The following is a 26,437-nucleotide window of genomic DNA, read 5'->3' as shown; positions in this document are numbered from 1 at the left end:
GTTTCAGGCAATGCGGCCAAATTGGCTCAGTAATACACATCTGGTGGGAATGTCCAAATGCCCAAAGATTCTGGTCCAGAATTTACAATATTATTTATTCAGTAACACAGGTAAATTTGAAGAAGGACCCTCAAAATGCCTTACTAAATGTCAAAGTACCAAATACCAGCAACTATACAAGATCATTAATAACTTTTATATTTTTAGCAGCCAAGATAACAATAGCTAAATTTTGGAAATCAACCCAAATCCCTATTTCCCATTTTAAAAATAAAATGAATTGGATTATGGTTAACGAAAGGCTAACTAGCATACTTATAGATAAACATGACAAATTCATGAAAGTGTGGGAACCCTGGTATATTTATTCCTTCCCGACAGCAGAAACCTTATCCACATTTACATCCTAAATTAACTATTGAAAGGACAGTCGAGACAAATAAGAATCAAGGTAAACTTTATTGGGGCTGAATACAAACGGTCCTCCCACAGATGCTGACCTTGAGTTTTATTTTTAATATGGGACCTCAAAGGCTACACCATACTATTAAGTTCAAATGACCAATTTTGAATATAAAGAAACCGTCAAGTTTAATTTATTTTTTTTTCTCTTATTTTTATTTTCTTGTTATGTCTCTCTTATTCACCCTTTGGCCCCACTATTTATCAAGAATGGGACCACTTCTCTCTTCCTTCTTCTCTCTTTTCTCTCTTCTCTCTTTAAGGATATAGATTGTTCAAAATGACATTATATTGATATCCAACCTGTAAAAGTTAAAATGCAAATAAAAATCATTGAAAAAAAAAAAAAAAAAAAAAATGGATTTCAGTGCAGCATTCTGCTGGCCAGCACTATTAACTGATACAACTGATGAGTATTCCCTTAGGGTGGAAAGATCAGCTTTTTACACGATAATCAAATGCCCCACACATAAAAAGACACCATTTTCCTGTTTAATATATATGTTCCACAATGGAACAATTCATTCCAGCGCAGAAAATAATGGCTGAATCCTCTCTCCCCAAATAGAATTCAGTTCAGGTTCAAGCATTCAGACAGGTGCTAAGTGCTGCTGCTAAACTGTGTTACTAATGCCCAATTAACAGAATGGGATTTGATTGCTCAAAGCTGTCCACTGGGCATTAAAAAATATGTCAATTCTGCAATAAATCTTCCCAGAAGTTGTCTTTGCTTCTTAGGCAAGGAAACAGAAAAAAAATCAGTTATTTAAAAGATATAAGGGCTGAGTTACTAACATAAGTACTAAGTTGTAATTAATGCAGTTGTCTGTAGCAACCAATCAAGTCATTGCTTTCAATTTGTAACTTGTACCCGACTGCTCAAAATCAAATTGCTGATTGGCTGCCATGGGCAACAGCTCTTGCACAATTTAGCAATTATGTTGGGAAATCAGCCGGAGACTTTCAGCAGCAAGAATTGTTTTTCATTACATGCTTCTCATAAAGTACAATTTACAGCTTACTGAAGTGCAAACAACCCCAAAAGTAAAGGAAACAAATTATAAATATAAAAGTTTATTCAGTATAGTGTTTAGAAAAATAAGTTCACATCATTTCAGAATACAATAAAACTTGTCCAGGCATAAATCCCTATTACAGTACAATGAAAACAAAACAAAACAAAAAAAACATGATACCTCTTTGGTTAGGTAACTGCAAAGAAATGCTGTATGACATGAGGTTGGTACCTTTACCGCAAATGGTTTTAACAACATTAACCTACTTTACCACTGCAGATGCATTTTTATGATTTGCAATATTTTTTAAGGCACAAAAGCAACATAAAAAGGAAAAGAAAAATAAATAGAACATGCAAAAGATTTTTCTTCTTTCATATTAAAATAATAGTTCCAATATTAGACATGCATTGTATTTTTTTTTTTACTAAAAAAAAAGTTAAACATTACCAAAGCAGACATTTCAGGTAAAGATTGTTTTACCATTTCTAGTTGTAGGATGTAAAAACTATTTTTGAACACAACCCTACAAAAATGCATGAGCTACAGAGATACACAGACCCAAAGAGGATGGTAGATAAAGAGATCTTCAAAACAAAAGAATCTGAAGAAAAAGAACTTGACTGTGTTTCCCACTCTAATAAGCAAAGGCCTTGAATATAAATAGCATTTTTGTATCTAATTATATAGATTAAGGCAGGTTTCATGCAATAGTGAAATGGTAATAACTATTTTTACATGGTAAAATAGTGCAAAACAATTCTGATAAATGTAGTGTTTGAAGTTGGGGAAACAGTATTAAGAGTCATGGGTATTTAGAATGTATTCTACATAGAATGTATGATTGTCCTTCTGTTAGCAGACCAACTCACTATTGTGTGCCTAGTTATAAAAAACAAAATATTTCTTTATATTACTACATTAGGATCCACACCATCAAGACAGGATTGCCGTGAATAGAAATTATACTACAAAGGTTTCATAACATGAAGAGATCTATAAACAAACAGTCTTAAGCTCTATTTTTCTTTACAATGTGCTTTCTACAAATAATGGCCAATAGGCCAAAAGGCACCAAGGAACTGTGTAGCATGAACTATATTTCCTTATTTATAATAAGAAGCGGAAAGTTATAAGATCTGATAGTTCGTTCATTAAATAACTTTGAGGTTGAATTACATTTGCCTGTACCTTTGCAGGTTTAATATAGTGTTTTTAATGTGTGTAATGCATGATAGTGCTGAAATTGTATTTCTACAGGTTTGCAACTTTTAAAGGGGGTGGAAGAATCAGTGTCTTGTACATAAATCGTACACACTGGTAAGGTTAAAAGGCTTGCATACAATACCTTAGGTAAATCATTTGACATTCCACAGTTTCATTTTTACATTAAAGCTAGCATTAATTAAAACAGTCTCTAGCCAACAAAATGCTTAGTAAGGAGTAAGTGGGAAATCAATGCTGAAATGTAACGTTTAAATTTTTAGTTCATTTAAAAAAAAAACAAAAAGACAAAAAACACAACTATGAGAGTGAACCAAGAGGCACTCCCAAAACTAAACAAAGTGATATATACCATTCCTTTCTAAAAAATGAGGACTGAAGATACAAATTCCAGCATTTATCCCATTCTTTAAAAAAAAAGAATGGGATATATTTAAACATGCCCTGATAGTTCATACAACAAACCGAGGTTCATTAAGTTGTGTTCCCTTTAATACCCATAATTCAGAAAAGGGTAAGAATTCAACTGAAAACGAAAAAAAGCAGTGCTGTCTTTCCAAAACCCAACATTCCGAGCAAATCATACCTAAGTGGCAGTTTGCTATTATACCAATCAAAAATTAATGGAATTTCTCCAATTATAAATCTTGCATATCTTCATCCATTTGAACATTCTGGAGCTTGGCCAGGTCCTTTTTGTCAGTTTCAAGTTCTTCGCAGCCACTATTGACCATATTGCTGACCACATACTTTGATTTTGTATCTAACAACATGACACTGCCACTTATTGTACTGTTCTGAGATATGGGCAAATAATTCTCTTTAGTGTCATTCAGAGGTTGCAGAACCAGGTTGTGCTGGCTACTGAAATCCTGATGGACTTGTGAAGCAGGGTGGCTGGTATTACTGCTGGTTGAAAGAACTGACCCCCCAAGGGTTGATTGTGCAGAAGAGACAGAAAGGAGGTCTTGGGTGGCAATGTAGTGACAATTTTGCAAAGGGGTAAAGTTAGAATTGCTAGTGGCAGTCCCACTAGTTGTCGTAGTTGCAGGGACTGAAATAGCCTGGTTTACAGCTATAGACTGATTGCCTGCAACAGAGGCAAGATGTGCAGAAGTAGTTATTAAGGTAGATGGAGGAAGTGAAAAATTCTGTGCGTGAGTTCCGTTTACTAATGATGCTGCAACAGAGTGCAGAGCATCATCTGAAGGCATGCTAATGTTAACTTGTGCTGTGCTTTGATTGACAGGCATTAACGGAGAAAAAACAAGGCTTCTTTCCAGTCCATCCTGTTTAATAGAATGCGGAACTGTGTACACGACTGTGCTGTGTGGAAGTGAGCTGAGAAATACTTTCCCCTGATCTCCACTTGAGGTGGTATCGCTAGTAAATATTCCCCCATCAGTACCAGGAGTGACAGAGAGATTACCTGAAAGCAAAAAAAAAATAAAAATAAATATATATATAAAATTTAGAAAAAGTTATTATACAGATGTTAAAAGGAAGTGAGCAACAACAGATATTCCCAGTTACTTAAAAAAGGTAAAACAAACATGTTTGCCAGTTTCCCTAAAATGGATCACAATATTTTTGTCTTACCACTTTCACAACTACCCTAAATCAGTCTTGAGTATTCATCTTAAATACACTGAAGGTTATAATACAATAGCACACTAAATCTCTTTCAAACAGAAAGGATACATTTAAAAGGAAATTAGCCCTATTCCTCTCAGTTTAAACTCCCTTGTATTGTATATGGTAAGCACAAAACACAGTTGCATACATTTTACCTCACATAAGCCATAATCTATAAAACAGCACCCTTGAGGGTATAAATAAATGAATTTCACAGGTGATATAAGTAACAAAGCACCCTTGTTCTTAAGAGAGCAAATATGCAGCTAAGGGATGTCCTGTCAATACAGTAAGACATTTTAATGGAAAATACACAGATTGAGCTGAAGTAAACAGGCTATATTTACCTTTTAAACAGGCAGCCTATTTTTTTACCCCACCTGAGCTGCTGTAACTGCCAGTTTCTTAGAAAGGATTACAATAATTCTGCCCTTCCCTGTAATCGTTGCTCTGAATCAGCCTTGACTAATATATTTGACTACACAAATAATGTCAAATTCTCTACTCTCTGAAACAAAGTAGAACTGCAGATGCTAGTCACTTGGTCACAAAGGGTCTTAGTTTTGTTTCCCCTCCTATTACTGCACTTGCTTTTGGTTATAGACTGTCCTATATTTATAACTGCTACCATGTTTGTCTTGTCTCTTTTACTCATGCACCCCCTGTTGTTAAGACAAGTAGCTCCACAACCATATAAAAGTCAGTTTATGTGGCCCATAACATCAATAAGCACCTGCTAAACCTGATAACATCACAAGCACTGTTTATTTAAAAAATATAAATAATAAACCCCTTCCTGCAAAATATAAAGGTTAGAAAGAGTTACTGAGGAGAAAGGAGCACCTAGTGCTTTTATACAGGTAACAGAGCTTGGCATATGTTTACATTTTCTGACTGTTCATTTGCCTTTTACCAATAAAAGCAGCAAATTAATCTGCAGCTCTCCAGCTTCTGCAAAGTCACTAATTCCAGCAATACAGATGTTCAATTTTACAGACATACAATGTTTTCCCCTTTTAGTATTATTAAAAATATTACACATTCTTTTGCTTCCTGCTAAAGAATCTTTACAAAAGAAAAAAATATAAATTTACAGTCAGCAGTGTGGACTAGATTACGGAAAGATTACAATCAATCCGTTTAATTAATCGATTTATTATGGATCCATCCCATTTCACCAGAGAGTAGAATTGATCAATACGGATCAATGAAGCTCAACCACAATCACCCTATGGCTTCGATATTCCTGCCCAGTGAATGAAATTCTCTGCGGTCACAACTCACTGTGACCACGGGCAGCCTCTTGTGCCTTAGGTACCAGCTTTTTTGGGGACAGGCCCTACAGTTTTATATATGTACTATTTCTTCTGACTGTATATATGTGCTTGCATTTAGACTTGTAAAGTCCTTCCTTACTAGTATATAGATGCGCCTTGCCAATTCTAATATAGACTTTTAAAGCAGCCTAGTTTGTGGATTGTCATTTGGCCCATTAACTGATAAAAAGCTTATATAAATATGCAAATAGTCCTAGATCCGGTACGAGGAATTACTGGTTATAGACACAGTGGCAGCACCTGGATCTAGTTAAAGGTGTGCAGATGTCATATGAACAAAAGGAATATATGCATATATGAATATATATGCTGCTTGAGAGAAAACAGCATTCAACCCTAAATTTCAGCATTACAGTATTTCAGAAAGCTTTTGGAAAAACTAGGTTGCAACAATCATTTTCTACATTTGCATATAATGCCTAAATTTAGTTGTAAGCAAAGATGGTTGTGTGTAAGGCAGAACAAAATAAGAGACAAAAACAGTTTGTTTATTGTTTAAGTTGCACAAAAGTCAAAAGCAAGATTACATATCACAAGAAGTATTTTCTGTGACTGCAGTATTTCTTTTGTTGCCAACGGATTTCTCAAGAACCTCCAACATCTTCCCAAGTATCAAACTAATTTTGGCCATTTCACTGTGCAGACCACGCATGTCAGAAGCCATTGTTCTCTGAAGTTCGCACAGGTCCCTCAAGCGTCCATCAACACAAGATAAAGGATTTGCAAAATCATTCTCTTTTTGCTGAATCTCAGCATTAGTTTTATTTCTTTGATGAGATTGTCTTGAAAAACGTCTCCTGTATTTTTTCTTTAATCGCAATTTCTTTCTTTGCAAAGGAGTTGCTTATTCACTGTCAGAGTGGTCACTTACATCAAGGAATGAGGAGTCCACAGTTGAGGACACAGATTCTTCTGCGGCACACAAATTAGTGTCTTGATGTATATCAAAGCTCTGTGGAAATGTAGGACTCCCTTGCCTTGTGTCTTTATTTAATGTTAATTCCTTTCTATTCAGAGCATGGTACGTATTAGACTTAGGACTTTTCATACCACTAGGTGTCTGTCCAGTGGAGAAGGATGCAGTACAACCCTCATTAGCTGTGTTTTTAACACTTTTGCCATAACAAGAATTTCTTCAAAGGATTACTTTGCATGGAATGTCTATTTGACAGTTGCCCTTCTCAATACCACTGGCTCCTGGTGAAATTTTCTGGTCAATATTTCTATGTTGATTGGAGGTTAAAACAGTTTTAGGGAACTGTTCATGTGTTTTTGAATTTCCTGAGGAAAACAAAACAGAAACTCTGAATATAAAATATATATATATATATATATATATATATATATATATATATATAATTTTTTATTTTTTTTTAAACAAAGTTTTTTTTTTTTTCTACTGAAATACTTACACATAGCTTCTGCATCCCTGGGTCCTGAGCACTGAGCTACTGCAAAGAAGCAGCAAGAAGAGATCTGAATGACCCCATCTGGGCCTGACCTTAAAGACAAATTATTTGAGGTTTCAAACCCAAAATTAAAAAAAAAAAAGAAAGTAAATAAAAATTTAAGAAATGACGGTCTCTTACCTGAAACATGAGGAACACCGTCCTGAAACATGCGAGAGACAATTAATGCATGTGTATGAATACTGGTTTGTTTCTGTTTTGCCATGTTCTTGAACACACTGCAGAACTTCCAGCATGTTCAGAAGACTTCTTACTTCTCTTGCAGTAGCCCAGAACAGATATATATTCAAGATAGCATGTGCTGAGTATGCATCCACAGATTTGTATCATATAATACTTTTGATGCACTCTCTCTTAAACAGCTACCCTACCCACACATTATAAACTATGAGCTTCTAATAAGTCTAACAAGTACAGAGTCAGTGGGTATTTCACAGTCAAGCTTTAGTATGTTATATATGGGCTTATTCTAAGCAACTTTTCAATCAATAACTCTTCTAAATATTCTATATTTAAAAAAAAAAAAAAAAAAAAAGCCTTACCATTTTGCTCATTCCTAACCTTCAAATGAAAAAGATACCTGGTTTTTGGGGTTACTGACTATTTGACTAGCTTTGACTGTGCATGCCCCAGAAAGCTCAGTGTCAGCGAACTGGCAAAGAAAATCTGAAGATACAGAAGGTGGTGCCTATAAACTATGCTGTGCTACTCTGCATCTATATATCAAGTTTACAAGCAGGGATGCTTTTCCATGTAATAGACACTGTGAGGAGGAAGCATTGAGGGGGCCAATGGAGGGCAGTGGCTGGGTGCTTTTAGCTCTCCTTTAAAGGAACAGTAACACCAAAAAATGAAAGTGTATAAAAGTAACTAAAATATAATGTGCTGCTGCCCTGCACTGGTAAAAGTTGTGTGTTTACTTCAGAAAGTCTACTATAATTTATATAAATAAGCTGCTATGTAGCCATGGAGGCAGCCATTCAAAGGAGAAAAGGCACAGGCACATAGCAGATAACAGATAAAACACTATTGTATTCTACAGAACTTATCTGTTATCTGCTATGTAACCTGTGCCCTTTCTCCTTTTTTCCAGCTTGAATGGCTGCCCCCGTGGCTACACAGCAGCTTATTATATAAATTATAGTAGTGTTACTGTAGCAAACACACCAGTTTTACCAGTGCAGGGCAACAGTGCATTATATTTTTATTACTTTAAAGCTCTTTCATTTTTTAGTGTTACTGTTCCTTTAAGACACATACTATAAGATTATGTTAGCACAGGTAATTTCTAGGTACAATTAAACATTATAATGTTTGGATATAGTATACCATTAAGAAAAACTGAACCTAATATCTGTCTTTCTAATCTGAATTTACTTTATGTTTGGTTCTTGCAAGGAACATAATTAGATTACTACTAGTGCATACATAATCCCACTACATAATTAATTTCTGCTTATCTGTGTTCTGATAATCAAATTATCTTTCTCTCAAGGTCAAACATGCAGTAGCTTCAATTTCCCTGTTTTGCTCAAGGAACAAATATATATATATATATATATATATATATATATATATATATATATATATATATATATATAGATATTTTCTAATTAATACAGCAGAGTTCCCCCCCCCCCCCTTATATATCAGTTTCTCCTGTGCCTGCTTGCTGATGTTTCTTTAACTTGAAAAATTTGGGAGTTGAAAGCTGCCAGATCCATTTGCACCAAACGACACATCATTGCTGGTCTGAATGGAATTCTATCACTCTAATTATTCAATAATTCTAAATCTTTTGGATCTCTGAGAATCTCAGTATTTTCTTAAGTGTTCCTATGCTCGAGAATATTTAAACAAATAAATATCTAAAAAATTTTACTTATTTACTACAACTGAATATTGGGCTTCCCACCCCCTCTACATTTTTCAAATAATAGTGTCACATAAAAAAAATATTTTCCACTACATTAAATGCATAAATGTACGACAATTTTTTAGTACTAAATGCATTTTTTCAGCAGAGGATATTACAAAATTGCTACCCAAAGTTCTTAGTAGCTTTTAGCAACTTTACAACATTTTAAGTAACTTTCCTAAATATTATTGCTCTTTCCACCTCAAGGCCAACATTTGTAGGTATTTAAAAAAAATAATATAAAAATAGGAATGTTTGAAACCAGTGAAAAGCAGGATAAACAGAAAGGAATAGCAACATTTTAATAAAGAATTTAAAATAAGAATTTAAACACATTTACTTAAACCTGGTGTTTCATAAATGGTAAAATGTTAACTGCACTAAAATGTCTATTTTAATGGAAAAAAATATACATTTTCATAATTAATTCCCTAAATTTGTAGCAAGGACAAATTTTTTTCACTGTGAAAAAACACCCAGACTCCAATGTATTATGCCCTAAAAAATGGTTACTGCGGATTGGGAAGTGTCACCAATCTTCAATGAGTTTCGCAAATTCTCACCATTCTGCAAATTCTTCATCAAACCAAAACTGGGCAGATTTGCCCATCACTAGTAATAAACAGCAGATTTTACTTATAAGACATGAGCTATGATTCAGACTCAGGCTAAATTTATTTGCAGGGATATTGAGACTAGGTCATGCATATAAATGAAAGCTTCTTGAATATTTAAAATTGAGCAAGTGGGGTTCATATATAAAAGGGCATTTCTAACCACAACACAATATCCGCACTGCACTATTCAGATGTTGTGCAGAGCTTGTGCTACCTGGTAATATTCACTGATTAATTAAATAATCAATATTAAGAGGCTACTAGAACTGGAGTTTGTGCTTTCACCCATGCTGCTCTGAAATTGTTAAAGTAATGTAAATAGTACAGGACACATGCAAACTGAAAAAATTCCATTGTTTGTATCCATAGACATGTATGGCAGCTTTACGAATTTATCTCAATCACTAAGTAAACAAGAGCATTAGTTTATTATTTTACTACATAAACCTGTACTGCAATACCGAAATTTCTCCAACCACTTTTGTAAGCCTCGGACCACAAGTGATGTCAATTGAATGCAACTTATATACTGAAGCATAAGGTACTGCTCCCTAAAGATCAACTTTTTTTTTTTTTTTTTACAGCCGCACCTTAGTGTAGATATTTGATAAATGTTGTAACAATGCTATTTTTATAAATTTTGAAGGACCACAGTATCAAATGTACAGATGTCATGTTTGTATGTTGAATTCCATACCTTTCTGTCCAGATGTAAACCTTTTGCTTGCTTTAAAACACCCTGTCCACTGAAACATAGCCTGAGCCCCTCAGTCCTCTTCCTTCCTAGTCCAATGATGATGTGCCAATCACCCTAGTGGTAGATGAAATATTCTGTCTGGCACTCAAGCATGTGCACCTGGGACTCTATTGCCTTGTGTTTATCTATGCAACTGTGAACTGTTGCACCTAGCAGGGTGTCTGCCCACAAAGGACAGATCAGCAGCCATGTAGAAAAATTATTAATGGATTCAGTTGCCTTTGCCGATCTAATACATGTCATTGCAGCCCCTTTTACAACACAGGTATGGGACCCATTATCCAGAATGCTGGGGACCTGGGGTTTTCCGGATAATGGGTCTTTCCATAATTTTGATCTCCTACCTTGAGTCTACTAAAACAATTATTTAAACAGTAATTAAACCCAAAAGGATTGTTTTGGCTCCAATAAGGATTAATTATATCTTAGTTGGGATCAAGTACAAGGCTCTGTTTTATTATTAAAGAGAAAAAGGAAAAAATAATTCACATTTTGATAATTGGTGATAACTGGTGGAGCCCTAGCTTAATTCATTTAGAACAGCTTTAGAAAATATAGGCTTTCATGAAAAGTGTTATATAACACCCTATAATTAACTACATACTATGTATTTTCAAGCTCTTTTTCAAAATGTATTCACAGAGATGGGAAAGAATTATTTGTGCAAACTTCTTAAAATATAAGATTCCTGTAGCAACATTAGCAATTAGCAACAGTTGCTATTATCCATTCCTTCATACATGTATTAAAACGTAAAAAAAAAAAAAAAATTATTAATTACATACTTACCTAATCTTCATGCTTCACTACTTTTTTATTTGAGTCATAGGCATAGCCTACAATCTCCTGTTGCTGGGTTTATTTCAAATGGAGAAGCTGAGATACATATGGTTGCTGTTAAAGTGCATTTACAGGAGGTTTGGCTTTTTCCACTACATTGCAAAATAAACGTCCAACTTGCCTTTAATTCTGTAAATTCACTATGTTGGAAACAGCATTAAAAAAATGCTAGACAGATAATGTTTAATAATGCATGTGTCCATCTCTATTAATAGTACTGAGCATAATAGCTGTACGCTGTAAATAGGGAGTTTGCAAGTTATGTTATGAATGTATTTTATGCCCAAACTACATGCATAAGTCTTAAAAAATGCTGCAAAAGTGAACACTGGTTTTAGGGTTGCAGCAGCCTGCATTTAAAAGCATTTCTTGCAATTACAATAACCCTATTAATAACCTTTCAGTACTTTTAGTATCGGACTACTAGGAAATGTAAGTAAATGTTATGCTTTCTTAAATATTCTTCCATGGCTCTGCACAGAGTGGACTCATTCAATAAAACTGAACACATACTTTAGTGTATGCCTGAAAAAGATCATGCTACAGCCCATTTACAGCTACATTTGTAAATGACCATCCAGAAAAAACTTAAGACTGAATAAACTACATTAATGAAAGTTATCTTTTCCAAGTGGTTACCTTGTGAAACAGCAACAGAAGGCAGCTGGAGTGTGGAAAATCCTATACTTCCATTGATCAGTTGACCATTTGTTCCTGAATTCGGGATCTGAACTATGCCATATGGGTTTATTTGGATGGGGGTGGTGAAAGTGACTACAGTTCCTCCATCTTGAGAACTTACAGGCTGTAGAGTTTCAGTTTTGACTTCTGTGGCAGGTATTAATCCGGGAAAGGATGGTGGTAAATTTGCACTGTAAGTTGTGTTGGAATCAGTCAGGCCAGTCTGAGGAACTTTGAAGTCCTTAATTTCTTCTGTGGAAGACACCAAGACATCAGCATTTGATGCACCATTGCTTACAACTGTTGAGGCCAATTTTGATGGATTCAAGGTCAAAGTCTGTGAATTTGCTACATTTAAACCATTAAGAAGTACTCCATTAGGTCCCTGGATAAATGAGCTGCCATTTAAGAAGACAGGTGAAGTATTTGTAGGTACCAAGCTACCATTTAACAAAACACCAGAAGGACTTAAGGATATTTTATTTCCAATGTGCTGCATGTATACTGCATCAGCAGGACCTAATGGATTTATGTTGGAAACACCATCTGAGGAGTTGGAGAGAGGATGAGGAGACAGGTCATCTTGGCCTTTGCTTGATTCGTCTTCAGTGCTGTGGTTGCCATCAGATTCACTAGAATAAACAATGGATATTAAACAAATTAAAAAATAATGTACAATTCATGTGATATACCTGTTTTCAAATTCAAAAGAAACATGTCACTAAAACATTTTATTTTGACAACTTCAAAACACCTTGTTCAAAACACACGCATATATATTTATAAACACTATGTAAAAACTGGCTTCTCTCCAGTTTTCTCCATTATTTTATTAACCTCCAGTTTAATCTAGCACATTATGAATAAACATGTATTTCCCCGATTACTAATGCATGGTGTATGCCGAAATATACAGCCTTCAGTTCGAAAATGGAGATGAAATTAATCAGCCAATTAAAGAATAAATAGAATTAAGAAAAAAAGGACTGGAGAACGCTAAGGACTCTTCTAAACATTAAACTATCATTATAGCCACTCATCCCTGAAGCTTGTTTTGTTTGTTTTTTCGGACAAAGGCTTTTTTGTGTAACTGCTGCAAATTTAACTATTTAGCAAATTCTGACTTAATTTGGAACTTCCTGAACTGACAAGCTTACAATTCACAAGGAGATCTGGAAGAGGGTGGAATGTCCCCAAGGTGTGAATGCGAAGGAGGGAGGCAGTCTATGCGGCAGTGGGGGGGGGGGGATGGTGTAAGGAGACCGGGAAGAAGTTGCAAGACAAACTGAAGAATTTTACCTGTCATTCCACCCATTCATCAAAGCCACCCACCCCCACTCCAGTAGGCTAGAAAATGGTAAACATCAAAATACAGATCACAATCTGCCCATTAAGCCGCATTTAAATCTATGTAAAAAGCTTAGAAGGTTGCATAAAACAATATTTTAACAAGAGACGGGCATTATGACCGCACAGTTCTTCACATACAGTTTCTTTCTATGGGATAATTTCTCAGAACACTCAGGCCCACTGCATTTAATACCCATGAATATTTCAAAAGGTATTATTGCCCAATCATTCGCAGACACAAGCACATCGCCATCTGTATATATGTGCAAAACTGTACATATGCATAACACACATAAAAACATGGAAATTTATGACTGGAAAAAAATTCACAAAGCAAAACATTCAAATGGCTGTAAAATATTATTGACATTTAATATTGTGAATTACTGCCTATCAGGATTTTAGGTTCAATAATCATATAGCAAGTTTAAATAATAATGTGCACATCTAAACATAATCTTGCTACATTCTGACTGCTCCCTGAAAGGGACCAAAGTTAAAGTGAGCTTTTGTTGTATAAGATCAAACTAATCTATGCAAACGCATTACTAGGACAAAGTAAACATCCTCGCCTATTTTTGCAGATGTTGGGCCTGTACATTTGCTCAGAAAATACCGGTTCAGCAAAAACGCGCCTTTCAAGAAAAAAAATGCCTGAGGGCTACCTCCCTTAATAAATGCTGCAATGAGAGGGAAAATAAGCAGAGAGAAATGGAGAAAGGGCTGGGCCTAATTTCAAAGAGGTCACCTCCATCTGGCAAGTCAAACTGTCCAGGCACTAAACATGTGAAAAGATAACAAGCTCTAACTCAGTACTCAGTAAAACTGAACCAAGCACTGTGACCCCTCGCCATTACAGAGCCCTAAATAATGGATTTACCCCTATTGCACAAAAGTTATTAACAGTCCTCTAAACTTCAAAACCAAACGTAGACTTTTCTTGCCCTACAAGTTGTAGCACATTCCAGCACAGACTGTAGGTAAAAGTGCCTGCAACTAAATGCAGCAAGATAAAGAAAAAGTGGGGATGGGGGGGGGGAAGATTCTATCTGTGGATTAAAAATGGCCAGCGATGAAGAGTGAGTGGGGCAGTTTGAGACTGGACATTTTTTTGCGAAGAAAAATAAACTGTCCCAGGAAGGCTGGCATTTAAGACTAACAAAGTCACATCTGTTCTTGTACTCTGAAAGATCGAAACTGCAATCATCCCCTCCCTTCTAGCTACAAATGGGGCTGGTTGGCGCACCTCTTCAAATTAAGCCCACCTTTTCTTACCTTTTACAAGAAACATTCCTAATTTCAATGGTGGCAGCTCCTAGACTGGGCTCCAAAGATCATAAACATAAAAAACGACCCCCCCCCCCCCCCCAATAAAGTAGAAAAGCTAAATATCTTGATGGCAAGTTATAAAAAAAAGGAAAAAGTAAAAGCACCCTGGATCCTTAGCTGAAAGGCTCTGAGCCGAGCGGAATGGGTCATGCAAATGAGCAAGGCGATCAGAAAGCACTGGCAAACAGGAGTCATCTTCTATCTAGGATTTCAATGAAATCTGACCCGAACAAATTCAGAATCAGATTTCAAAACACTAACTCCCATGTGCCATGCTCCTCTGGTGCAGTAAATTGGTCAATCATTTACTATGTCAAAATTAAGAAACTAACTCAAGAGAATGTATTTTATTATTTCACTCCCGAACTGTCTGCAGTCTCATATATTTTTCAGCGTTGCAGGAATATTTTTAATTATTTTCTTTGTAAAGAGGGCCCCCTCTTTCCAAGCATAGGAACATCATGTACACTATAGTTTTGCACACCACTTATGCAAGGTTGCGGCCCTTCAACACCATCACAATTGCCCTAGCAAACTTGGGGACATCTGGGGGTTGTAGTTCTACAGCTAGGAGCTGCAAGCCTTGGAGAGAGTTAGGTAGAGGATACTGCAACATTGTAGGTAATAAATAATTTACACAGGAGCAGAATAAATGTAAAATATGTTGCATAGTGACCACAAGGGACTATTTACGCCCAGATTTTACTTTCCAAGGGGAGAAAGACAATTCCTTAAATGGGTGCTGCTGCTGCTATTGCTATGCCAATGCTTTATTGTGCATTAAGCCATAGCTCTATTTCAACCAAGTGAGTCATGTAGCGCCCAGGCCCTGCAGCTAAATGTTCCTGAAAATCAATTTCAGATGTTGCCAGCAAAGATATAAGAAATAAAATGAGGCAGCTGTTCTTTTTTTTCTGCAAAAACTTCCCTGTGCCTCTACTAGTGCCAGAGATAGAGTTATGGGCCCTAAAGCATTGCTGTAAAGCTGGGGGCCACAATCTGAGAGACACAATCATTCAGGCATGTGCAGCCCTAGAGTGAAGTACATTTACTAACTGGCATATTCTTTCCCCCAAGGGGCCCTTCAGATAATGCCTTGCCTGCCCTACCTACCCCAGTCTAAGGCAGCAGTGAAGCAATAGAGTCAGGAAAGTTTTCCTGAGAGAAGCAAGCTGTATGCGCCATATTGCTGCTCCCGGGAGGCGTTGCGCCGACTCACACATATTCTTTGCGCTTACCTCTTGGACTGCGCTTCGGAAGGGTTGCGGTCGCGCTGGCGTCTGTTCTTGAACCAGTTGCTGACCTGGGTGAGGGACAGCCCGGTGACCTTGGCCAGGTTCCTCTTGGCGGCAGGGGACGGGTAGCGGTTGTGCTTGTAGAGCTCTTTGAGCGCGTTGCGGGACTTCTCCTTGAAGCAGTAGACGGTCTCCTCGCCGTCCCAGATGGTGCGGGGCAGGGGAAACTTCCTTCTCAGCCGGTATTTGTCCACCGCCCCCAGCGGTCTCCCCCGGGCCTTCTCCGCTTCGATATAGCGCGCCTTGTACCAGAGCTCCTGCAGCGCGGCGTGGTTGGACGGGTGGAAGTTGTGGCTCTCCAGCAGCAGGAAGAGCTCGGAGTACCTGCCCTGGTGGAACGTTACGAGCGCCCGGGCTTTCAGGATACTCTCGTTGCCACGTAGCAGCTCGCTGTGGGGGAGCGAACACAGGAAGCGAGACAGCCTGTCCAGGTCCCCACCTTGCTGCAGAGCCTCGCACACGCAGGCGACGTGCTCCGGGGAGAATGCCAGGGTATATGGGGCGCCCCCGCCGGGTAAAAGTTCGTTCTTGATGCCGGACTCGGTCTCCACTTGGCCAGCATGCTCCATAGAGAAGGGCGCAGGCTCCAACGCGCTTAGCTCCGCCGCAACCTCACTCTCGCCGCTTTCCAGGGCATTTTCCTGCTTGATCTCTATTGCATTCCCTATCCCGTTGGAAGTAGGGGAAGACATTTTTTGCTCCCCCCTTTTCTTCAAAAATAAAGTCCTCCCCTTCTCTATGGAGCCGATCAGGTTTCCAGCGGCCGCGCAGAAATCATAGTAGATAGAGGGGGGGTTGTTGTGCGCGTTGTTGTTGTTCTTTTTTTCTAACCCCCCCTCAAACTGTAAACGGATAGCCTCGGTTCCCAACGTGACTACTACACAACTGCAAACTCCGGCAGGAACGTCCTGGCCCGGAGCTGCTAGCTCCATTGGCCGGTGCAGGGACAGGGGAGGAGCCTATGGAATGGTAGACTGGCCGTCACCGTGGAGACCGTCAATCATGGCCCCCTCCTGCAGAGGACGGACATTAGAACAGTTTCACCTGGTCGCTGTGACAAAGACTGTATTACCTGGCTCTGAGTGACTTTTCTGGCAGCCATAGCCAAACATATACAATAACTTTGAGACAATTAAACAAGTCTATATCAGAAGCAGGCTATATCTAGCCCCCGCACACTGATTCATTCCATATTGCACTGTATGTTATAGTGATAGCAATTAGTTTCTTGTGACCATCGGTCGCACAAAACATTGTCAGATCCGCCACACGCCGTCAGGGCTGAAACAGGCAGATAAGGAGGTAGAAACAATAAGATTTCTACCTCCTTCTGCCGATTCAGCCCTGACGGCAGATTTTGCTCAGGCGCCTTCCTTCTATGGCGCCTGATCAAAATTTTCTGACCTGGCCAATCAGCGAGTCGACCGATATCAGCAGCTTCCTGCGATACCAGTCGACTCACCGACTTGCCATACACGCACCGAATATCGTACGAAACGAGGTTTCGTACAATATTATCGATGCGTGTATGGCCAGCTTTAGAATGTCTATCCGTGTCAACGACTGTGTACCTACTTTATGTAATCTGTATATTTGATATACACACCCTTCTATTGTATAGAACAGAGGAAAATGTTGACGCTTTTTAAATACCTTTTCATAACAATACTAGCAATTCTACCACCGGTATTTAGGTCCAGGCCCGGACTGACAATCTGTAGTTTCTGGCAAATGCCAGAGGGACTGCTGTAAGATGCCATAGACAGTCACTATTTATTGGGCTGGAGGGGGGCTGTTTGGGCTTCTGTGTACTTGGAATGCCAGGGCCTATTTTGAATCCCAGTCTGGACCTTTTCTAGTTAGTCATGTTGCACTCGCTTTGGCAAGGATGAGTGTTGTCACTTCTGTGGTAATAGTTTATCCCTCAATGTCGCCTACTCTACACATATATAGGGAATAATGTACCCCACTGTTAAATACAAGAATATTATAAGTCATGAGGAGTTCCATGATCTAAAAGCATAAGGCATTAGTCTAATATTTTCATATTTTACAACAGGGCACTGGTTTCCCCAGGCTACCTTAGCCGGGTGCCTTGCCCGTCTGTTTTCCCCCCACAGCCTGGCTCCGCTCTGTCCCCACATTATGCGCAGAGAAGGAGTTTTGCCCTGCGCAGAATAGTTACGCCACTGCATTCTTAGTATAATACACAAGTTTTATAAATAGAGTGTAGCACACTTGCTGGGACTTTGTGCAAAAAAAACCCAAAGCCCCCAAAAAAAGTTTTATTGAAAGAAATGTTATTGAAAGAAAAAATGTTTTGAGCACAAACAGTGCTCTTCTTCAGGGACAAGCCAACAGACTGAAAACCCATGTACACAATATATACCCTAACCTTAGAAACCAGTGTAAATAAACTTATGCTGTGCTTATGTGTGCGCCTGTTATGACTTATACTATACTTCACCTTCTCGCTGTGTTTTGTTACATTTTATTTCTTTGTAACCACCAACATTGTTTGACTACCTTATGTTTTTTTACCTTCGTTTAACTTTTCTCTCATGCTTCTACTTATAATTACTTTTGTATTTATTTACACTTGTTTCTATGGTTACTGTGACCATTTTGATGCCATTTTTTCTGGCTAGCGTATATATTATGTATTTGGCAGCTGACTATTATACTCCTTACTACTAAATTTTAAACCATTAGGCTGGGGCACAATGACAACAGATAGACAACAACAAAAGATCCTCTGCCCTCACCCATTATCAATATACCGAATATACTCGAGTATAAGCCGAGTTTTTCAGCACCAAAAATGTGCCGGAAAACTAACCCTCGGCTTATACTCGAGTAAATGGATTTGAAGATGTAATTGTGCTTGTTGCTCGCACACCCAACCCCCCCCCCCCACACACGCACGTCCGTCCGTCCCCGGGGGGGGGATGCTAGCAGGGCAGGGCGAGACTGCCATTCTGACGAGGAAGAAGACTTTATGGCCAGGGGAGACTTAGGGCAAGGTTTTGGGAGAAAGCCGGGAGGCCTTAATGATGGATCAGTGGATGCCATGGCAGAAACATTTAAAATAAGAAGGGTGTCAGACAATCATGGTCACTATCAGCTTGTGAAGAAGCCTTGGGGACGCCAGGGGACGTGCACACAGCACACATATGATGGGAACAGCATATGAGTGAAGCATACGATTTATACAATGGTAGCGCATGCAGTAGGATGGGAGCACACACAGCAGGATGGCAAGTACTTGTCACTTAGTATGGCAGCTTAGCCATCCCAAACTTGCTTTTGTCTGCTGCTGTACCATTTTTCTTTCCCTGTACCTGTTTTCTTTCCCAGTGCTGTAACTCTTCAAGGCAGGAGGGTCAAAGGGTCCCCCATCCACCTTTCCCTACTCTGCAGCTGCCAGCATGATATATTTATGAAGAGTTCACAGGGGGACACGCTGAGTGTCCTTTTATTATTTATTTGATTATTGAAACTTAGCAGTAGCGGCTGCATTTCCCACCCTAGGCTTATACTCGAGTCAATAAGTTTTTCCAGTTTTCTTAGGTAAAATTAGGTACCTCGGCTTATATTCGGATCGGCTTATACTCGAGTATATACGGTATATAAGGTAATATAAGATATTCTGTGCATTAAGCTGCCCTCCCCATTAAGCAAACCAGGGATTGTTTGTCCATATACTGCAATACACTTCAAGCTGGCCAACTATGTCAGTCATCCCCAGTCTGGCCAGTCATACACTTACTTTCATCTGAATCAGTGGTTCTCAACCTTCCTAATGCCGCGACCCTTTAATACAGTTCCTCATGTTGTGGTGAGCCCCAACCATAGAGGAGCGGTGTCTCGGTTCCTAAGACCATCGGAAATATGTGTACATCATTTTAATGCACTGCTTTAGGGTGAAGACACATGAAGTTACTTAGTAGAAGCTACTTAGTAGCAGCTACTTGTTACGGCTACTGAATGCCAGAAAATACCCTGCTATGGACCATACCAGACCATGTGCTAAAACACACACAATTATCAGTAAACTATCAGCATTGTCTACTTTAGTAGCTGTGACTAGTAGCTGCTACTAGTAACTCTGTGGGGCAGATTTATCAAAATGTGAGTTTAGAGCTTAATTCACAAAAACTCAAACATGTTCTATTCATTCCTATGGGATCTGAAGAAGTGTATTTACCAATGGGTGAATTCTAACATTCACCCATTGATAAATACACTTCTAAAAATCCCATAAGAATGAATAGAGCATGAGGGAATTTTTGTTTATTAAGCTCTAAACTCACATTTTGAGTGTCTTCGCCCTAACTGCATCTGAAATACATTATAGCTGTGGGGATCATATTTTGTAGGATCCTACAAAATCTTGTGCTGTTGTGTGCTGATCCAAATCTCCCGTGTAGTTTAGCCCTTATGCTCTGACAGGGTGGGAGTACATTTACTAATAACCATGAAAATATTAGTGGACACATTTTTGTCTGTAGATAGATAAAATAAATTTGTGCTTACATTTTTCTTTAAAATCGTCCCTCTTCTCTAAACATTACTGTGTCTCATTAATTACTTCTGCAGCTGTTATAGGAGAAATGTTACTTCATCAATGAGGGAGTTTCCCACGCCAACAACTGTTGACTTTCAAACGCCACTTCCACACCAAATGCATTAGTGTCTGAATTGACACTCATATCAGGGAGACCTAAACAAGCACTTTATACCCATTAAGTGGCAATTGTTCCTTCAAAAACTCTGTTGTTTATTTATATAAAACATTTTAAGAAGTTGTTTATTTATAAAGAATTCTAGCATAATAACCATTATAAATCTGGGACTAGAAAAAGTAATTCTTAAAGTTTAGCTCTTTTATTGTCTGGACATGGTAAAGTTGTATATTATTGGCTAATAATAATAGTGAGCACTCGCTATAAGTGGAAGACTAAGTTTAGTAGCAGTAAAATGGCAATTGGGGCAAATTTCCAAGGTATCAAAGCAATGTCTCTTCAAGCATTCCTTTCAAATCTGGGGCTAGAAAAAGTAATTCCTAAAATTTAGCTCTTTTATTGTCTGTACATGGCAAAGTTTCATTCATTGCCTAATTGTAAACACTTACTAGAAGTGGAATGCTGAGTTTATTAGAAGCTAAATGGGAATCTTGCTCCCCAATCCCTTGGATGTTGCTCCCAGTGGCCTCAAAGCAGGTTTCTGGTAAGGAGTTTTGGTTGTATAAAAACCCAGTGTAATGCCAAACAGAGCTTTCTGTAGGCTGCCGGTGCACATAGGGGTTATTAAGTAGCCAATTATAGCTCTTATTGGCACCTCAGGAACCTTTTTTATGCTTGTGTTGCTCCCTAACACTTTTTCCATTTGAATGTGGCTCACGGGTATAAAAAGTTGGGGACCCCTGGTCTATGGCAAAGTATTTTCTGTAGTTTAGTAGCTGTGAGAAAGTAGCTGCTACTAGTAGCTCAGTGTGTCTTCACCCTTAAAGGACAAGGAAAGGCTAAGTCACTTGGGGGTACCAAAATGTTAGGCACCCCCAAGTGACTTAAATCGCTTACCTTGTACCCCGGGCTGGTGCCCCTGTTAGGAGAAAACAGCACCAGCCCCGGGGTACCTGTAGCGCAGCTCTTCCTCCTTCCGCCTTCGCTTTTGGAAGGACTTAGGACTGTTAAAGGTCGGCTTTTCACTCTACTGCGCATGCGCGCGTGACAGAAGGAGGAAGGGCTACAGGTACCCCGGGCTGGTGCTGTTCTCTCCCAACAGGGGCACCAGCCCGGAGTAGAAGGTAAGCGATTTAAGTCACTTGGGGGTGTCTAACATTTTGGCACCCCCAAGTGATTTTGCCTTTCCTTCTCCTTTAAAGTGTAGGGGCAGATTCCTGGCCAGTGCTTTTATGCAGGCCGAGAATCTGCCTCATGTGGCACTAAGGGTCTAAGGGTGAAGACAGACAGAGCTACTAGTAGCAGCTACTTTTTCATGGCTACTAAAATCTAGAAAATACCCTGCCATGGACAATACTGAGAATTGCTTCTGCTAAAACACACCTAGAGACAGTTATCACTGAATTATCAACATTGTCAATTTTAGTAGCTGTGACAAGTAGTTGCTACTAGTAGCTCTGTGTGTCTTCACCCTAGGGGTGTTTTTCAGCTGGTAGAGAAGTGCACAGATACACAAGTGTTGCTTGTGTATTGGAATCTTAGGGTAATGGCAGATGCAGCATATTGTCACCCATGTAATTTCTAGCTTGGTGGAAGCAAACCAGTTGTAAATTCCCTTGCACAGGCCACAATGCTAATCACATTCAACCTGTTGGTGAAATTGAGGATCAAGAGATTACCTCTCAAAAATCATCATTGCTGTATGCAATACTTCCCTGACCTGTGATTACAACAGTAGGGTCAGCGCCACAGACTTTTTTTTCCCCACAGACTGTACTGCAATGTTCATGCCATTAAATGACAAATTTATAATTGTGTAAACACAAGTTTTATTTGTTTATGCCTCTCAAAGCCAAAATGTTTTTCTTTAACCTAAAAAATTAATGTAATTTTACCAATCTAACTTCATGTTATTAACTAATGCAAAATTGCATTAACAGCAAAACACTTCATGTCAACACCAATACCAAAAAATGTCAAAAGTTATTTGACAGGTTTGTTTGGCACAATGTCATTAATAAAACCTGACACAATCATACCATGATATCATTAAGAGGGGCCCCAAAAACAATTGTTTTGCCACTTGTCTGAAGTAATTTGGTAAACAACAATAAAATACCAATGGATACAAAACCACTGTTTTCACAAAATAAATAAAATGTGTGTCAATCTGAAATTCCTTTAATGACTCTGGTCACTTGGGTGCATCTGGGTACATCTCTGCCAACTAAAAACAGCAGATTAGGCTGATGCCACTAAGGGCTGATTCTCAACCTGTGGATAAACGCAGCAGAGAATCACTCCTGTGCCTTTCACCTGGAGCCACCGAGTCGGCCCATGAAGTGGATTTCCAAATTGCATACTCACTTGTTTTGGCACCAAAATTTGTGTGTGAGCAACACAGAGCGGACATCAGTGCGAAAATGCATACATTTGTGTTTTCATGCCAATACACCCTTCATGTAGCTCTATTTAAGCCAATGACAGGCTTATCAATGGAGCTACAGGAGTGTTTATTCATCTTTTATCTGTTGTCTAAAGAAAGCCTCATCCAGTCTGGTGTTTTATATGGAGCCATATACCAGCATATTTGAGCTGCCCTACCAGAAACAAGCTAGAAAGGCTGCAGTCTACAAGTTAGAAAATCATAAGAATGGACCTGAATGGTGCCTATTGGTAACATCACTTGTACAATTTAACACCTATATTTTTAAAATTTAATTTCCTCATGTTACTGGTCCTTTGAGGTTACTGGTTCGTCCAATATGTCATAAAAAGGCTGTATGTAGTATTTACAGAAGCTACAGATCTTTTTGAGATCTGTATTGCTGGTAAGTATGGGAAGGGCAATGGAACTCTGGTACAAAAAAAATATGGGAATCAGTCATGTTATATTTTACTGATTCATTTATAGTATATATACTCCCCTTATTGGCTGTGTCATAGTATTTGTTACTAGCCTAGTACTGTTCTGAACAAACTGAAATCAAAGGTCTAAAAGTCTTGCGCCAGTTAGTTTACAGTCTACAAAACAAAACAGGACTTTCTGGGTATAGCAAAAGAAAAATAATCCAGTGATATTTGTTCATCTTTTCTGTTTGAACAGCAGTCTAAACAAACTCTTTTTTAGCTACAGTTCAGGAACTGGGAAGTAAAACAGGAGACCAACTTTAGATAAATAATAGGACTATCTCAGTTGTCAAAACTGTAGGGCCACACCCTACATATACCTGATGAGTTGATGATGGAGGGCCACAGATCATGCGCATTTGCCATACATAAATAAAAGTCTGCTGTACTTGTCAATATACATATACCTTGTAATTACCATGCTACAATTGTATTCCAGGTTTTGGAGTAGGTTTTAATATATGTCAGCTTCACTGTACTAATCTACATCTCATTCTTTTCCATTCAACCTTTTCCCACCGTTTTCCTTTTATGTTCCTTCCTAGCCTTTTATTATAATTCTGAGACCAGTGTTCTTCCCTTTCTCTTCTCCAATTTTTTTCTCATAATTTTGGAATCGACATGTTTAACTGTTACCTGTCCTGTAACCCGCAGACCACCACTCAGCTGGAATCAGTGTTTCTGCAAACTGGAAATTACATATTTATGACATATTTTTATGGACCAAACAGTATAAGAATTAGCGATGATCTACGTTGTAAGTTATGTAATTTTATCTACAAACAGAGCTAGTACAATACACAACCATATGGTTAAGTTGCATTGTAATCAGTTCTTTCTATACTTAGTTGAAGTTTTAGGCCCATGTCAGATGGGGGTATATTGTTTGTCAGTACAGGCTTCCAAACATGTTTGCACAGTCTGTCATTTACTTCAGTGGAATCTGCCTGACACTAGCAATGCCGAGCATATTTGGTCATGATACACGAATATGAGCATGTTTTCTGGCTGAGAAAACATAAATGCTTATGAAAAGTCTCTGTGAGAGAGCCACGCTGCAGTAATTGCTGCTGAAATGTGCTTTAATTACACAACATGTTTCGAGCACTAAGGTTATTTCATGTTTCGAGCACTAAAGCTCTTTATCAAGTGTATACACTTGCTACGTAGTGCTCGAAATATGTTGTGTAATTAAAGCACATTTCTCTCTCTCAATGGCTTTTTATAAACATTTATGTTTGCATGTTCTACACCTATGGTGGGGGTGTACATTGAGACTGAGAGCTGGATTTATAACTCCAGACAGCACGCTTACCTTCTTTGTATTCTGGCTGAGTGTTGTTTTACAAACTTTTACTAATAGGGGTATATTTTGACATTTAATACATTAGTAGTAATTCCAATTTTCATGGTCCGACATTAGAAGAAATCATTTTGGTTTCTGTTAGTTACAAGAAAACACCTATTTTGTAAACAGTACTGTTCAAAGATTACACAATTCCTAGGCAAAGCATAAATGACAGAACCAGCTCTCCTTGCTCAGCCAACTTGTCTGATTGGAGTGTAGGAAGCTGCAGGTATCAATGAAATGGAAAGGCTTAGGGGCAGTTTTACAAAGAAGAAAAGTCTTATCCTTTATTACTAGTAATAGTGATATGTTCCTATCTTCTTGATTAGAAAGGATCAGTTATACTTTAACAAATGGGTGTGGTTTGCTTAAAATGTTGGCAGTCACAAATATTTTTCATCTCTTCTGTCCCTCCTTTTAAATTGGAAAAATTCCTTTAAAAGAATCTGGAAACCCCTATGATGGCACCACCTTTTATTAGTCACACTTTTTATTTACTTCAAAATGATAATAACTTATATTGGTTAATAATTGTTTGTGCTTATTTTTTTCCTGTACAGTGAAACTGAATATATGCTTTATGAATCTATGCTGGTTATCTTATATTAAAGGGGTAAATCCAAGTGTGCATCAGCTTAATATTTTTTCAGATCAACAGGGAGGGAAAGTGAAGAGAGAAATAACTACAAGAATACAACCAGCAAAAGCCATTAATGCATGATGATGGACAGCTTTATCCTAAGGAAAATGATTCTAACATAATTATATGAAAATGTATTCTAGTAGATTATTCTTCAGTTGAAGCCTGTCCAGTTGGAGACCTGATCAGGGCCAATTAAACCTTTGGGATAAACAGAATGGGTGGTGGGAGGTTGTCTGCAAAAGTTTGGATAATGGTCTGGAATATGTTCACTGTTAACACTTCCATAGAGTTGTAAAAAGCCACAGCCTCTTCACTGGCTTCATAAACTGCATTATTATGTACACTTTATGACATCATCATTTAAATATAATTTGTGTACAAATATGTATGTTGTATTATATTGTATTACTGACTTACAACTTGGAAAAAAGGTCATCACTCAAATCATGGTACTTATTTATAATCTTGCAGGGTAAAGCATAACAATGTCAGTCACATGCAAAACTAATGCCTGCTGTTACCAGCTTTTGCAATAACTCAATAAGCCTTTGCATTTGGAGGGCTCATTGAACAAAATTGGGCATGATTCTGACACAGTCTAGTTTGACTAAATGCAGTCCCGTTTGACTAAATGCAGTCCCATGGATCTTGACTGTAATCAGCACAGTTGTGCATAAAGCACTGAGTTCTTAGTGTTTCACGTGCATACAAATATTTTAAAGGAGAAGGAAAGTCATTTTGGCATTTTTCTGCCAATAGATTTGCCACATTAGTGCCACCTAGAACAATATATTTATTCTGCAGAAACCATTAACATGCCTGAGTAAACAGCTTGCCATTTTAAAGTGATACTGACAGGCAATTGAAAATGTTTTTACACCTGCTGTTGTGTTTTAATTTGTATCAGCTTTAAATTCCTTA

General features: G+C 38.2%; 1 protein-coding gene across 3 annotated transcripts; it reads right to left on the bottom strand.

Annotated features, from left to right (window-relative positions):
- Window positions 1-1,520: 1,520 nt before the first annotated feature.
- six4 (SIX homeobox 4) lies at window positions 1,521-16,918 on the bottom strand. Of its 3 annotated transcripts, XM_012969236.3 has the most exons (4): window positions 15,874-16,916; window positions 11,915-12,588; window positions 7,087-7,175; window positions 6,142-6,955 (listed from the first exon to the last, which is right to left on the bottom strand). In XM_012969236.3, the coding sequence occupies exons 1-3, from the start codon at window positions 16,860-16,862 to the stop codon at window positions 7,123-7,125; spliced, it is 1,716 nt and encodes a 571-aa protein (XP_012824690.1). In that variant the 5' UTR covers window positions 16,863-16,916; the 3' UTR covers window positions 6,142-6,955; window positions 7,087-7,122. The 3 variants fall into 3 exon arrangements, with proteins under 3 accessions (XP_002933781.2, XP_012824690.1, XP_031746665.1); XM_002933735.5 differs by lacking the exons at window positions 6,142-6,955; window positions 7,087-7,175 and adding an exon at window positions 1,521-4,131 and having other exon boundaries at window positions 15,874-16,913; XM_031890805.1 differs by lacking the exon at window positions 7,087-7,175 and having other exon boundaries at window positions 15,874-16,918.
- Window positions 16,919-26,437: the final 9,519 nt, after the last annotated feature.

This window comes from Xenopus tropicalis, chromosome 8 (assembly GCF_000004195.4).
Source record: "Xenopus tropicalis strain Nigerian chromosome 8, UCB_Xtro_10.0, whole genome shotgun sequence".
NCBI classification, from domain to species: Eukaryota; Metazoa; Chordata; class Amphibia; order Anura; family Pipidae; genus Xenopus; species Xenopus tropicalis.
This window is presented reverse-complemented; position numbering and strand designations above follow the sequence as displayed.

Coding starts and splice junctions, on each gene's coding strand:
- six4 (XM_002933735.5), bottom strand. CDS start 16,862: ATGGAGCTAGCAGCTCCGGGCCAGGACGTTCCTGCCGGAGTTTGCAGT. Junction 12,589..15,873: donor TCCGAAGCGCAGTCCAAGAG/GTAAGCGCAAAG, acceptor TGTTTATTCTAG/TGAATCTGATGGCAACCACA. Junction 4,132..11,914: donor TTCTGTTGCTGTTTCACAAG/GTAACCACTTGG, acceptor TTTTGCTTTCAG/GTAATCTCTCTGTCACTCCT.